This window comes from Lepidochelys kempii, chromosome 6, assembly GCF_965140285.1.
Source record: "Lepidochelys kempii isolate rLepKem1 chromosome 6, rLepKem1.hap1, whole genome shotgun sequence".
NCBI classification, from domain to species: Eukaryota; Metazoa; Chordata; order Testudines; family Cheloniidae; genus Lepidochelys; species Lepidochelys kempii.
Window position 1 is genome coordinate 104,590,665 of NC_136385.1, and position 16,617 is coordinate 104,607,281.

Sequence of the window (16,617 nt, forward strand, 5' to 3'; positions counted from 1 at the left end):
CCCACTGGTCAGACACCAGGAAGAGAGAGTACCTCAGGGAGAAAGGGCTAGGCCTAGCTTATGGCTGGGTGGAAGATTTGTTGGGTTGGTTGGGTTTTACAACTTTGTGGTAATTAAAAATAAAAACACAGACCCCGAGAGAAGCTACAATTGGATGAGAGAGACTGGAGGGAAAGGGGGGGGGGGTTAAGGAGACCTGAAGAAGGGCAAAACAGAGGCAGAACACTGCAGAGGTGCCCCTCGCCACAAGGGGGTGCTCAGAAGGAAGCTGGCTGTGTTAAAGGGAAGAAAAAGAAAAGGAAATGAACTCTGAACAAGCTTTTGCTACAGCAAAGGAGATCAGGCTAGCATATGGCAGCCCCTAGTCACTCTGCCTTCATAAAAGGCTCCAATAATTATCTCCTGCAGCCCTACTGCCAGCTAAAGACACCCACACAGAGGCAGGGCGTCACAGTTTCAAGACATTATTCAAGACTGAATAATATGTGCTTTAGCTGAAAACACTTCACCTAAATCCCTCTCTCACTGCAATGTGTTAATAGTGCTATTAGGTTGCACCACAAAAAGGAAAACACTGCCCACAAATGGCAATTTACTTTGAAGTTTAAAAGCACTGTTTGTGCTCCTAGGACTGAATATCCTCTGCTAAAACGCCTCACTAAAGGCAGCAGACAACACAGTGTAAGAGCAGTTGTGCATTTCTCTCTCTCACACACAAATCACTCAGCATAAGACAAGGAGGCAGGAGTGCCAAGAGACAGGAAATCTGAGTACTGTACTTGATGCTGCAAAAACATTTTGAGATTACTACAAAGAATATCTCCCTGGGCCAAACATGTATTCAGAATGTGCTTAAAAAAAGAGATCCTAGTAGCACAGCTCAGTGACAACCTGCCACAGTAACCATATTGATTTGAAACAGGCCCAAGTTCCTGTTTTAGTGATTTATAAGTTTACAGAAGCAGCAAAGACTTAGTACAACTAGCATGGAAGGGAGACAGTTCTCAGTTCTAATCCCAGCCACATCCCTGTTACCAATTGTGTGTGGTCATGAAAAATAACTTCCCACCACACCGCCCTGTGTCTCAGATTCTCCATTAATAAAAGATGGGAAGACGGTGTCTGGGTGTGTGCGAAAGAGACATGCATACAGAGTTCCCAGTGAAGTCAATGCAAAGTGGGTGCTGGACTGGGCTCTAAATCCAAAAGGTAAGGATTAGCCGTTGTACTGTGCTTTGATAATAGCAATACTTAGCACTCTTCAAGTCCAAACTGCTTTACAAACCTCTAATCCATCTGCAAAACAGCACCTCCAGACAGACTGGATCTTTACTTTACATATGGAGAAATGGACAGACAGGTAAGCGACTTGCCCAAGAGAAGTCAATTGCAGGGCTGGGTTTAGAACTCAAGACTTCATCTTCTAATCCTTTGCTCAAACCACTGGGACCACACCTTCCTTTTAAGGTGCACAACATCATATAAACAATAGAAATTATTAATTATGGTAACGACAATTGTTTTTTAAAAAACTAGATGAGTTTCACCATGAAGCTTGCTAACACAGAGCGCTTCTCACTCAAAGGAACGGTATCAATTTGTAATTTAGTCGGTTTAAAAACATAGGTAAAAGTAGTTTCAGTCTTAAAATGAATTCAAAATAGTAACACCTAACCCTGAGTCCCCCCCTGCCAAATGTTATGATTTCACAATTACATATCCCCATGTTTAAGACTTTTCTTTGCCTTCCCTATTTTTTTAGAAATACCCATACTAAGAAGAGAGACACACAAAAAAAAAGAGAAGCAATGTAACTGACTATACAAAAACCACTGACAAAAGCACAAAGCAAACACCGAAACAAAGTTTTGTCTCCAATCTCTTGCAGTTAGAGTCATGACCGTTTATTGCTACTTTAACAGCAGGTGAAAAATTGGCAACAAGGAGTGGGATTCAGTAGTGTCACATTAACTGACTGTACAAAAGAGAGATCAAAATCAGAGCAAAAGTATACTGTGCCAGCCTCCTCCCAAACAATGCTCATTGTGAGCAAACATGGGGTGCCAGGCTGCTGAGGAAACTGCTGCCCACAGCAGCACAAAGAGCATACAGTGGGGAAGAAAACTTGTGCTCAGAGACCTTGTGGTCCGCACAGCACATACTGAGGTATTATACAAGTATTTAATTTTAAAATAACCATTTAATGTCAACATGCCATATACATGAAAATGAAAGTGTCACGGGTAAACATAACACCTGACACACAGTTTGGCTCAAAACATTTTTCCCTGTTTTAACTTGTAGAATAAAACACCAAGATGATCCTACTTATTTCTCACACGATCACTTCTAGGTCATGCCAGCATCATAGCAGCAGGGCTCCACATTGCCACATGGGAGACTCAGGTTCTATCCAATGCAGGTACACCATGCCCATCAACATGACACCCAAGTGCTCTTCCAAGTTAAAAAACACACAAGCTGACAAACATCAGTGAAGTATGGTTTCCTCTCCACTCCAGTGCCCTTTCTTCTGGGACAGATGTATGAAGTTGTATGTTAGGAACGGTTTGGTTTTGATTAGTTAACCATACAAATGGGTATCTTATGTGAGACTTTGAGAGAAAACGAGGGCAAAGGAGGAGCATTTTTACATGTGGACTAGAAAACAGCAAAGCTCCTGCATAAATGAGTTCCAGAGTTTTGAGCTTGCCCTCAAGAAAGCCCTGTCCCCAAAGACATGAGCTTCCCCATTGCTGGGGACAGTTCCGCTGCCCCTAAGCAGCAGAGCAGTTGAGATCAATGAACCTCTGTGTGCTATACAAATCCTGGAGCTACACTAGAGCTCCTCCAGTAGAGGAATCAGAAGGGAACCAAGCTAGAGAGCTTTTTTTAAACAAAACCAGAATTATTTTTCACTGGGCTGACAGCTTAAACATACTTTTAATTGTTTTGATGTTTTGTTAAATCAGCTAGCCAGCAAGGATTTCCACTCCCCCTTTATCCACATGTTCGGAGAGAGCTCCGTGCACTAACTCCCTCACAAACAGATCCTGGGAGCTCACAGCCCAGAACGTCATTCCGAACAGAGAGGACAAAAATAAGGGGGGAAAACACCTTGCTGAAGTATTATGTTTTCCCACCTAACAGCACCCTGTTTTCTTAAACCATAATTAAAGCAGCTGCGTTTTTAAAAACTTTGAATACAGCATAAAAATCGGGAAAATTGTGAACAAAATATTCATGAGTTTCTCCCTCCAGCACCGTTTCCCCCAACTAGCTCTATCGCTAACCCATGTGTAGGGCCAGCAGGCCCCAAAGAAATTTTTGGGAGGGAGAGAAAACATTATGCACAGATGGAGGCATGCCCCAGAGCCAAAATACACTTCCCTTCTCTACCAGAGATGTCCAGAGCCCTAAAGGTTTACCCTTCTTTCCACAAATGACCCATCTTGAGGCAACCTTTCCTTCTACATGTTAAGGGCTGGATGCAATCCATGGGTCCAGAAGTTGCTAAGGAGCAACACAAGATGCTGTCTCTCATGGGACTCAGCATGCGGTCATCTCCCAGGGACAGCCAGTTTAGAATTGATGTTTCAGTATACAAAAAAAATCTGAAGGAAAAAAACATTTGTTCTTTCAAATGATAGCAAGAGGCAACCACGCTTTATAATCATATGGCCTCTGCCCCGTAGGTCTGCCTCAAATTGCTGCAGCTTCTACGTGAGGTCTTCCATTTATACAGGATTTTTCCCTCCTTCTGTTACTCTTAATTTTTTCAGCTAGAGATTAATGTTAGCATTCTCTGGAAGATATCCTAAAAGGGACAGGCCCTCCCCACAAACACACATAGACTTTAGCAATTTTCTTTTACTGCTCATGAAAGGTGCCAGACTGACAGCTCCAATGAATTAAGCCCTCTCTTTATCCACAGAACAAGCTTCATCTATACTCCTCTTCCCACCCCTTCAAACTGCAAGCATATCTAAATCCTGACCTTCATTAATCGCTCTACCACACTGCTCTGGCCTCAAAGAGAGCTTCTCAGAACATGATTCCCAGTAACCTGTTCTATATTGGACACTAACCCCAGAAACAAAGATGCATCATCAAACATCTTGAAAAAGAAGAGGGAAACAGGATGAAAGCACTGAATTGGATTATCAGTACACATGTAAGGCTACATGCAGTGTCTAGATGAAACAGCAATTTTAGACCAGTGTGTTTGTGTTTTCTTTTTCTCTCTCACTCTTGCAAAGCACAGTCTCAGAACATTTTCAGCGGTATGATCATTGTGCAAACTAGAGCTGATCTGAAATTCTGAGACAATTTTTCCCCACCAAAAATTCAAATTTGTCAAAACCAAAACTTTTTGCAGAAATGTATGTTTTGACAAAACTTTCATCAGGAAGAGAGACAGACAAAGAGGGGAAACCAGAACAGCCGGTAATCCAGTAGTCAGGGCACACATCTGGGAGAGCCAGATTCAAGTCCTTGCTCTGAATCAGTCAGTGCTGAGAGACTTGAACCTGGGTTTCACACATCCCAGGTGAGTGCCCTAACCAACAGACTACGAGCTATTGTTCGGGAGGGGTTGAAGGAGGTATGTTTTTATTTATTTTTTTTAACCAAAATAAAATTTTGAAAGGTGTCAATGCCAAATGGAAGCAAATGCCAAAACCTTGACATTTTTCACAAAATGGAATTCTTGTCTTCCAGCCAGACCTAAACACATTGAAGTCTGTGGTTTTCTTTAGCAACCAAAGTTCATTTGAGTGACTACAGTGCAAGGACCTAGAAGCTCTCGTGACTCTAAATACTGCACCAAACAAGCACTGCGAACTAACAGAAAACAAAAGAGGCTCCTCATTCACAATATTATTCAAAGGACAAAAACAGATTTTGTTTGGAGTTGAAACAACAGTTGCACTTCCTGGCTACAGAAAGGTACATGTTGCTCCTGCATTATACTGTACTTTGCTCTGTGAAAGCCACTATTAGGTACCATAATCATCTAAACCTAGCCAATAAACTGTACCTCAAGAGTCCTGGCTCTTTCCTGTCTTTCACTAAAAGTGGTGGCTGTGTTTTACACAAGAGCCCGTACTGCTGTACTGGGATATGCAAAATTTGATGACTGTTTAGTGCAAGGATAAAGACAGACTGGCTGACTTTTCTTTTAAACAGGCCATAGTCTGCTTGGAGGTTGGGGGGGGCGAGAGAGACACCTTTTCCTGAAAACAAAAGTGTTTGAGAAACTGTTGGGACTTCTAATTATTTTGCAACCCTTTTAACTGAAAAGTTAACTAACATTTTTCATTTATCAAAAAATGTTTTTAAAATAAAAAGCGTTTATAACCATTTAAAAAAACTAACATTGAAACTGGTTACATTTTGAACCCTGCAAAATGGAAGTAAATTCAGAATGCCTTGTAAATATATGTATAACAAAGTGTGTGTATATATATATATATACACACACACACACTTTCCTAAAAAAAAAAAAAAAAAAAGATCATTGCAAGGCCAAGAACCAAGACTAAAAAGGGACAAGAACACACCTTATATCCTTCAAATCTCTCACCTCTTCATGATGCCTACAAAACACCCAAAAGTGGCTAGGCTTCTGATGTACTATTACTTCTGCTTATTCCACCTATCACTAAGCTCACTAGTACTTTGTGCTCTCTCTCACCCCATCTATTCGTTGTGGCCATATGTTCTCTTGTCATACACTTAGGCCTTGATCCTGCAAATGCGAACAGGTGGACAGGACTGCTGCACCAATGCCTGAACAGGCTTCCACATGGGTGCAGTGGTCCCCAACAATTGCAGGATTGGTTTTAAGACTGTAAAGCCTTTGGAGCAGGGACTCTCTTTTTGTTACATACATGTACAGTGGGGCCCTGACTGAGGCATCCAGGAGCTACTACAATACAAACAAATGGAGGAGTAAGATCCATTATTTTTTACATACATCTCATGTGTTTTAATCTAAAAAGGTTAAAGGGAAATACTACAGAGTCTCACTGAAACACATTTAAAATAGTACAGTTAGTACAACGATGACACTTAAATCCAGGAATTAGGATATTTCTTAATATATTGCTGAATAATATATTCATTACATAGTTCTGAAGCCGATTATATATCATGGCCTTCCCATCTGAACACTTGTCCCTTTACGCCCTTGTAATGAAATCCTGCTGACAAGATAAAGAATAAGCTGACCTCTGACACTGGTTCTTGTGAGAGTAGAAGTCATTTACAAGTGGCACAGTGAGACACAAAGCATTTTATCACTGTGGTTGAGATGAGGGTGGCCAATTACAAATGAACACTTATGATACTGTCATTTCTGTCCAATGCCGTTAACCACCTCTCACACACACCATTTGTTCAGTTAGCTATTAACTGATAATCTCAACTTGCAGATAGCTTTAGCAAAGTGAGACAGGGAGTAAACAGCATTATATACCCAAATGCAGCAGTTTCTTTACTATGCTGAACTCTAAAAAAATGTCTGAACTATTTAATGTAGTACTGTTATAGCACATTAAAGCACTCTAGAGAACTTTTAGCGGACACTAGCAGGGTCCATGTGGACCAATTAGTACACAACACGTTAGTGAGGTTCAGAAATTACACCCTCCCTACTGCATGTTACTGCTCCTTGTAGATAAGCCCTAAATTATACTGTGTCCTGGAGTCAACTTCTCTGTGCCTCAGTCATGTCTCTCCCCACAACCAGGCATAAATATTTTTGCTGTTAAGCTTACGCCAACGTGTGTAAAGCATTTTAAAATCCTTAAGTGAAAAGTGCTAACAATTAGCTATCGCTGGATTGGATATCATGTTTTTATGCATAAATCCCTTCAGTTTTCAGTCTAAAATGGACCCACCACACTATCCTGGCACAGCTAATTCCAGTGTTGCACAGCCTCAACAGTTTGCTGGCCAACCACTGCCAAGGATAACTCACTAAGTCATTCAATTCTCAATATGCTCTGCCATTTTAGTGCTTGTTAAATATGTAAAGCGAGTTGGGAACATTAGATACTAGTGACTTCTCAAAATCAAAGCTGAGGTAGTTCATTTTCCACTCTCCCTCTCCCCAATCTCCTTAATTTCAGAGGTGTTTGTAAGTGTCAGGGGAATGATGAGCCAACATGAAATCAAAAAGCTATGGTGCCAAATACTGTTTCCATTGAAGGTACAGTGTCAAATATAAAAACCCTCAATGTTACAGCCTCATTGACCTCTCCATTCTAACACTTTTCTAGGAAGTGAGGTTGTGTAGTACAGCAGTTCTTTCTGAGGCCCTCACAACATGCTATAAAAACTTCAGGGCCCAGCAGGGGAGGGGGCTTGAACATATGTGTAGTTTGACTTCTATTTTGGGTGGGCAGGGGCCAACTGGGCTTGAGCCAGCTCTGCACGGCAGGGTCTGGGGAGAGAGTGTCACCTCCACCCACTGCCTCACCTCAGCAGGCCACCCGCTTGTCTGGGTTGGGGGGGGGGGAAGAGAAGGGCACACGCAACCAAAAATTATAACTCAAAAGGTAGGGGCCTCAGCTCAAAAATATTGAAAATAGCTCAGAGGACAGACGGGGGTAGCTCAGGGCTGTGCGCAGGCAAGGGGTAGCTCAGGGTGCAGGCAGGGGTATAGCTAGGGGCTGCGTGCAGACGGAGGGGGTAGCTCAGGGTGCAGGGAGAGGGGTAGCTAGGGGCTGTGTGCCAGGAGGGCTCCCCTGCGGTTCCTGTTCCCCGAGGGCTCTGCCAGCCACAGAGCCAGGTCCCCTGCCCAGGCAGCTCTTACCGCCTGCGCGAGTGAAGGGGGTGGGGAGAGAAGGTGGTGGGGGTAGGGGGGTGGAAGTGCCCCAGGACTGCCCTGCTCTTGCACTGTAGTTTCGGGGTGGGGGGGGGAACACCTCTGTGTCCCCCCAACTCTGCCCATGGGCTCAGGGCTTCTGCCCCATGATGGGCACTGGGGCTCGAGAATTCAGCCCTGCTGCTCCTGGCTTCAATCAGGCAGGGGGTACCAGGGATCGGGGCTTCAACCCCGCAGTTCCTGGCTTGCGAGAGGTGCTGGGGTTCACACTCTGGGTTTTAGCCGCAGGGCTCTGCGGACCCCCTGTTGAGAACCGCTGGTTTAGTATATATAGGCCTTATACTTTAGCTCACTAATTAGATTGTAACATAACAGGTCTAAATCATCATCATCATCATCATCTTTGTAACAATGATCTTGCTCATCAAAATCCAAAGGGCTCCATATGGAGTGAAACTGATCCACAAAGAAATAGCTTTTGGTCTTCATTATTCTTCAGTATCGTTCACACTTATTTAAAAAAAAACAAAAAAACAACATCTTCAAGATACTCTGGACATAATTAGCAAGGAGAATTTCACTAGAAAAGCCATGTTAAAATGTCATTTTCCTAGACTGGAGAAGGAAATGCTTGTTCTTACACATTTTAAAAGACATACTGTTGTTGCTTAGCACCCAAATGTCCAACAGCGGTAAGGCCTCTTTAAAATATTGATTTTTAGCCTGACAGCACTCTTTCAAAGGAACGTTCCCTCAACTCACACACACACCCGCCAAACATAATAGTCTAAGGCAAGTTTCAGAGTAACAGCCGTGTTAGTCTCTATTCGCAAAAAGAAAAGGAGTATTTGTGGCACCTTAGAGACTAACCAATTTATTTGAGCATAAGCTTGCATCCGATGAAGTGAGCTGTAGCTCACGAAAGTTTATGCTCAAATAAATTGGTTAGTCTCTAAGGTGCCACAAGTACTCCTTTTCTTTTTGATAATAGTCTAACAGACTGAGCAAAGGTGTGGGATCCAGAGTTCTTGGCAAGCATTCAGTGTTCCACCTTCTCCTGTCCTCGATCCCCGACCCCACCTGCCCCAAACTCTTGTTTGCCAGCTGGAGCAGGAGGGGTTCAGTGCCACAATGGACTGCATGGGGATCAAGACCAGGATGAGTGTGCAGAACTGGTGTGTGTTTGGGAAATAGTGGAAGGAGCTTTCTTGTTGAACAGGAGGAACAAGAACCTGCGACCTATAATAAAAGCAGGAGACATCCCAGTTCCCTGAGGGCTTTCAAGTTACCAATTCAGAAGTCAGCATGGATTAAGTGGTACTCTTAACTATGCAGCACTAGATCAATAAAGATCAAACCATCATTTCAGCTTGCCTCTCCTGGGGTGAAATTTAGCACCTGTGTGTGAACTGACGCTAATTCCTAGCTCTAGATCTGGCTCTGCCAATGACTCAGTTAAACGTGCAGTTACGACCAGAAAAGTAGCACCTTCTCACTTTATAGATCAGATCCCAAGGGCCTTCAAAGTCACAGCTGCCACTTTTACTGATCACAATAAACTGACTACCTGTTACCTCTGCAGAGCGACCGTGACTACGGGAAAGCAAGCTGGATTCTATTTTGACTCGCTTCACAGGAACCATTCATTCAGTTCCAAATGAAGAACCATTACTACTGGTGCTCCTACATGAGCCAAGAACGCAGCTTGACTTTCATACACCTTTTAAAAAACACCTTTTAACTTGCAAGAGGAGGACCTTGAACCTGAAGTTACAGCGACCTCAAAAATGGAAGCCTAAAACTGTCATTTTGAGAGAGACTCCTACGAGAGCCACCACACACCTTAATATGTTTTCCTCTGCTGTAAAATGGGGATACTACTACTTTGAGTGCTATGAAGACTAGCTAAAGTTTGTATAGTACTTTGAAGATATCAGACACTATAAAAGTACCTCTGATTAGGTAGAGGGCAAAATGCCTTCTGAATAAAACTAAGTTCCAGCCACACAAATAGAACCATTATTGTGGATTACTGGATTTATGAATGAGAAATAAAGGCGATAAGAAGAAAAATGCACCAATAGAAGAGTGCTTGTTTCAATTAGCAATAGACTGGATGCATCCAAGCCAGGTGCTTATTTTTTTTATGTCTGCATTTCAGATGCCTTGCTCCACTGTTTCACTGGGATATGTTCAGTGTCATCTTAAAGGAAGCTGTCAAGTTTTCAGATGAACAGCATGTTATCTGGATTGTATCACAGGATGAACAGTATCAATCTTCATTCTCCTAACATGCCGTTCAAATAACTTTCCGGGGTGTTCTTGTAACTACACCAACCCTAAAATCCCACCTCAGATCAAACTTCTGTTTCAGAGAGTACTGCTTACATTTAAACCCTCCCCATAGTCAGGAGTGGTGGTTTCTGAATTAGTAAGGAGCCAACAAAATTGAAAGTAGAGATGCAGGAATTAACATATGCACATACTAGGAACTACTTTTCAGGAACCTTCTGCAATATAAAGAGGCCAGATTTATTATCATCCTAAATCAAACTGCTTTGTGGAAAAAAAGATGTACCAGAAAAAGGACTCTTGGCTCCTTAATCTAAGGTAAATTACTGTTAGTCCACTAAACACAGGCATGTAATGAAAATATAGATAATTTGAGCCACTCCTGGAGCCCAGTGGGTGTGGTCTGTGATCCCAGAGAGTAGTTAGGATCCTAGAATGTAGCAAACACACTGCAAACTTTCTTTGGGGGTGGAGGAAGATGACCCCCTCACTTCACTGTGGACAGTGTTCACAGTGGTTTCAAGAGGCAGTACATCGATCCATGGCTAGAAGAAAGGTCACTCCTGCGGGAAGAAGGAGCACTGAACCCCCATACCCCCAAAAGGTCATCTGTAGTTCACTCCCACCTTCAGGATAATTTCTAACACCTGATGGCTTGCAGCTATTGGTGAGAATTGCAGAGAAAGAAACTTTACTCCCTGCTATTACTCCTTGTATGACTTCTCGTGATACAATATTGCACACCAGTGTAGGTAACAATTGGAGCTATTGACCAGCATGCCTATGTTTAATTTTTATAATTTCTGCAGTCTTTGAAGCCAACTGGCACAAGCCATGCATTTAACAAAATCAGTATTTAGTTTTTTGTGGGGAGCTGAGATTAAAGAAAATCCCAAATTCTTCCTGGAAAAACATGCAATATACTTAATGGTTTGCTATACAAAGAATATGCTTAATTTAATATTCTCAGATCAAAATTATTCCTAAATCTCTGGATCAAATCTCATATTTGGCTTTTTGTGCTTAGTCCAGTAAACATAAGAAACATGAATAAAAGTTCAGAACAGAAAAAAACAAACACACCTATCTATAGCTCTGACAGTAGTGTTTACCCCTGTTTTATGAAGCTGATTTGCTAAGACTGGTAGCTTATAAAATGCTACTAGGGAGGTTTAACTGCACAAAGGCAGCTAAATTCCACAGATCACAGAAGCCAGGCTGAGGGCGGGGGAAGAAATATGTATATGTGCAATGCTCTAATTCACCACGGTTATTTCCTAGGCCCATACAAATATTCTTATCCTAAAGCAACAAAAACATGCTAGATGACCAGTGAAACCAGTTTCTATGGCCTTAAGTAGAAGTGATACATGCACTGTAGGAGGACTTACTCAAACACTCAAGATAATGAAAAAGAATGTCCCCTTTGTGTAGAATCCTAATAATGAAATCTTATCCATTCGGTTTTCTATAGAAAAAAGAAGTGTTCCTCCACTGAACCAATCCAGACATTGTCTACACTAATCAAAAATCCACAGCCTGAAAACTGTTAGTTATTATTTGTATTGCAGTAGCACCTAGAGGCTCCAAACAAGATTTAGTGCCTTCGCTTTTTCATATTTGTCAATCAGTGGCTGACTTGTCACTCAGACTTCTTAGCCGGAAAGCAGTTTGGTTTGTTCACACAAGGGGTTGTTGCAACTGGTGTTCAGCAAGTGGAGTTTCTGTGGAATCCCTCATTTCCATTTTCTCATGTTGGTGGAAACTCGCAGAAATTGATTTTTACAGCACAACTTCTATCATCCACTTTCCTCTTTTGTGGAAAGAGAACAGCAGCACCAGGCACTCTTGCTCTAATCACTGGGACACTGAAATGCACAAATGTGACTTGGCATGCAGAGTAACTCCAAGATCTACCATGTCACTGAGTACACCCTCAGACAGATCCACAGATAGTTTGCTATTACCACAGATAGTTTGCTATTACATTCTTGCCACTTAGCCTGGTTTGGATGGAAGTTCTGGGACTCCTGGCACCTCACTACTGCCCTCAATGCACAGCTCACTTTCTGATGCTAAACAGACCAGCTCTCTGTGAAAGCCCTCATCTTCCTTTGGGAAAGAGGCCTTTGTAGATGCTGGAACTCCCCATTAATTTCAAGGGTGCCAAGCACATAGAACTCATCTCAGGATCAAGCCCATATCTATCTGTAGTACTGATATGGCCCCCCATTACCACAGTATTCAAGTACATCACAATCTTTTATTGTGTATGTCCTCAATACCCCATGAGGTGCAGCGTTATTGCTATCCCCATTTTACAGATGGAGAATGGAGGCACAACAAGACTAAGTGACTTGCCAAAAAAATCTCACAGGAAGTCTCTGGTAGAAGTGGGAATAGAATGCAGATCTTCCCAATTCACAGCCTAGCATTTTCTTCACTGAGTCATCCTTCCTCAACTAGGCCTTGTCTAAACTGGGGAAATCCATCCAGAAATATTAACTGGTTTTAAAAATGAGTTGGAGCACTAGCACAGACAAGGCAAAAAAACAGATGGACCAGTTTTTAAAACCAGTTTAGCTAAACCGCCTTTCAGCAGCTGTACTCTGAGACTCTGGGCCTATTTACACTTCAGTGCCAGTAACACCCATTAACATAATTGTGCAGTATGTGTGGAAATTATAGAGCAGTGTTACGTAATACAGTAATACAAGTGCACAATGTGGGAAAATTAAACAACTTACAAGACAGTCAGAAAGAGAAACAAGAAGGTTTGAGGAGGGGAGGGGAGGGGAGAGGGGCAGAGAAACTTGGATTCCTACACAGAGGATGCAGAATGCTGGATACCTGGCACAAAGAAATAGAGTAGAATCTATGTATGTTTAGAGTCTAACATAACAGCCCTATTAGTTTTAGGTTATGAAATCTGGTGTACAGTAATCATCAGATCCTTTTATGAGCACAGGAAAAAGTGTACAGCACCAAAATGAACCAGAAAGTCAGTTAGGCAGGTTTTAGCCCCAGCATCAGTCATTAATGAAGCAGTTTGTTTACATGACCAAAAAGGGAAATTATATATTAAATTGGAACTTGTGATCTATTTACATACAGTAAATTTACCCAAAATCTTATTTCTGTGAATTTTAATAAAATACAAAGTGATTGGAACACAAACTGATATGCCACTTTTCTGTCATTTGGTTAAACTGCTTTTCCATTTTCCCCTTCATCTTTACAAAAAGAACTTGTGGTGAAAGTTCCTTAATCATAAGTGACGTTGGCCAAACTTTAAGAAAATAGGAGACTTATCTAGTATGACATGCATATTATTGACACCAAATTTTAAAAGTTTGTGTGTAAACAGAGTGAATTTAGGAACAGTAGTTAATTAAGAGGTACTTTAATATTGGGAAAAAATCTAATAATGAACTCCGATAGTTCACATTTGCCAGTTAGTTGAAAACTCTGACATTTACTGTTACTTCACTCATGGAATCAAATTATTAACAGATTCTATTAAGCAATATAGCATATGTCCTTGTAACTACCCGTAATAGTAGTTGTATAACTAAAAGAGTAACCTGTAGTAAAAAGTCTAACATCCCACCAATGGGGGTGAATACAGGCATTTACACTAATGCAGAAATCCCCTAAGCATCCCTGGAAGATTAAAATGTTACACAGGGACTGAAAATATTCTAAAACCCCAATATTTTGTGGTATGACACCCAGAAAATTAACCAGCCACCCACATGGAATTTATTAACAGAAGCCATCATGCTTCTCTTTAAAGAACTTGGTGGGATTCAAAAAAGCCTGATTTGGATTATTTTATCAGGAAAACAGGAGAGCTCAAGGAGGGATGTGCAAATAGAAATGTGCGCAAGTCTCAGAGCATGACTATGTCTCATCCGCACTCACACAATCAAAACCACAGTTCAAACTCGAGTTTCTCAGAAGTTTGCGACATACTATGGTAAAAGCCATATCAACAGTATCATGCATATGAAAAAGGGAAGCAAAGAGACTTCAGATCAAGATCTAGAAAACCAGGTTTGGGGTCAAGGGATACTGAACAGGTAGGGGGTGGAAGTCATGCATGCAGTCTGCCAAGAAAGACTGTCAATGTACACCGCTCCTCTCTCTTCCCCAAAAGAATGATACATGGATGCCTGGGTATCAGTTCCATTCTGCCCGGCTACTTCTAGCCTAGTGGAAATTGACACCATGCACAGTTTAAGATTTCTTACTCCTTGTATGCAATGTAGAGGAAAACATTAAAGAAAACCTTCTTACACAGGTAATAGTAAAGGTCAACTTAAAGCAGCCTGGCTACCAAACTTCTTTTTTGTCCCTGCCCACAATGGAACCCCAAGTCAATAGCATGCTTTCACTTCACCACCATGCCAGGCACTGCTTCCATGACAATCCTAGACCCAGGCTGTTAAAATTTATGACTCAATTTCCAAGCAGCAGTCACCCTGCTCTTAAGCAATACTATAATATAATTGCATGTTAATTTGATAACCAGAGATGCAGCTGAAGGCCCACAATGTCAAATGTACTTTGGAGAGAGGGTAAAAGACAGACTGTCAAAGCTCTAGCGAGACAGAGGAGGTTGACTGCCCCGTGCCCCCCATTATAGCTCGTCAGGATTTGTTCCTTACCTGCAGAGCTCTGCAAAGGCCTGAAAATTCAGCTTCTTGATCTTCTTTTCACTCAGCCAATAACCAACTCTTTTCCCTTTCAGAAAGGTCTGCATCTTTCCTTACCCTCCAGCGGAGTGGGGGTGGGAGTTATTTTTAAAGGAGGAAAGAGAAAAGTCTTGTACACAAGATGCAGCAGCTTGGTACGGAGGTGCCTCCCTCCCAAAAAAAGAAGTCTCTAGAGGGAAGTCATTCAGCCCTTGGGGTGCAAGGAACTCTGAGAGGGGCAAAACGGGAAAATCCAGGGGAGGGGCTTTAATATTTCCTATGCACTTGGGTTTTGTTGTTTAAACAACAACAAAATCAGAGGCTGTCTCGGAAGCCGCCAGCAATTTTCCCCAGACAGACCCCGCGCTTGGCTGGCTCGGGGAGGGTCCAGGCTCCCTGAGCAGCAGTAACTTGCGTGCAATCCCCTTGCAGGCCCTCCCAGGAAAGGGAAAGCGGAGAGGCTGAGTGGGAAGGTGCCTCTGGCGGAGGGGAAGCTTCTACCTTCTGAAATCCTCCTCCGTGCGCTAATGGAGCAGCCCGCGGAGCGAGCACAGCGCCGCGGCTCTCCGAGCAGCAGCGGAGCCCCGAGCAAGCCTCTGCCCCAGGCTACAGAGGCGAGCCCCAGTGGCCGTCGGCCTGCACGCTCGGGCAGCGGGAGACCAGCTCGCTTCCTTCCCCCGCTGCTGCTGCTGCTGCTGCTGCCGCCTCTCACGTCTCCATTTGCCCGCTATTCCGAGCCGCCTCCACTTCCTCCTGCCGCGGCTGGTTCCTCCTCCCTCCACCCCCAAAGCAGGAGGGTGGGCGAGCAAGGACACACCCTCCCGGGGGCTGCGCCAGGCTGCTGCGCCTCCTGCCCGAAGGAGAGCTTGCGAGCCGCAGCCCCGGCCGGCCGGCACCCGGCTCCCTACCTACTCCCCGCGTCTCTGCCGCGCAGCAGGCGGGCCCTGGCAGGGAGGCGGGCAGGGGCAAACCGCTGCGGCTGGACCTGCAGGGGGCAGCACCGGGCTCCAGCTCCTTAAAAACGCAGCGCGCGCGCGCACACACACACACACCCTCCCCCCCGCCCCCCCCCCCCTTTTTAGGGCTGGTCGTGCCTGGGCTAGTGCTCTCTCCTGTGGCCTGGTGGAGGATGGGGTTTGAAAAGTGTGGTTTTCCAGTGTTAAACGATGAGTCATTTCTAAAAGGGGAGGATGAAGCCGGGGGGCAAGAGGACTGGGGGTAGGGGGTCCCCCTTCACACACAGCCCAGAAAAGCTGCCTTTACTACCTTCCATTCAGTGGAACTGCGGGCATCTGAAAGGCAAAATCTTGCTCTTCTTCAGAGTTATTCAGTCTTTATGAGCCAGGGATACATGCTACCCCAGCAAAGACCGCTGAGCAGTAGGGGAGAGGGATGATCCCCTGTCCACTCACCAATACCTGCCTTTGATTGGAAATGAAACACAGGAGATCTTCCCCTCAGCTGATCCCCTGCCTCATCTTCTTGCCCCCGCTCCCAAGATTTACCATTTGAAAGAAAGAAAACACGGACATCACATATATTTCCTTTTAAACCAGAAAGATAATATTCCCTGTACTTAAAGTGATTTCAGACAAGACTGGAGATCAAGAACATTTTAGTCTCCTCCCTTTTATTCTATTCAATGTTGTATTTCCAGTTAAACCACCGCTGGATGCAGCGCCAGCTGAGATTTTCATAGATTATTGGGCCAAAATGGTTGTCTAGTCTGACCTCCTGTGTAACAGAGGTCATAGGAAGTCCCTGATTAATTTTTTTGGGGTGGGGGAGGTTTCTCGG

The 16,617-nt window shown here is 43.5% G+C and overlaps 1 protein-coding gene across 4 annotated transcripts in view; it reads right to left on the reverse strand.

Moving 5' to 3' along the window:
• Positions 1–15,778, reverse strand: part of ITPK1 (inositol-tetrakisphosphate 1-kinase) — a 256,116-nt gene extending 240,338 nt beyond the window's left edge. For 3 of the 4 annotated variants that reach the window (XM_073349514.2, XM_073349511.2, XM_073349512.2), the window contains exon 1: positions 14,794–15,778. In XM_073349514.2, coding sequence (XP_073205615.1) covers positions 14,794–14,888 — 95 coding nt within the window. In that variant the 5' untranslated portion in view covers positions 14,889–15,778. The remainder of the gene's footprint in view (positions 1–14,793) is intronic. The other variant, XM_073349513.2, reaches the window with a different exon arrangement.
• Positions 15,779–16,617: the final 839 nt, after the last annotated feature.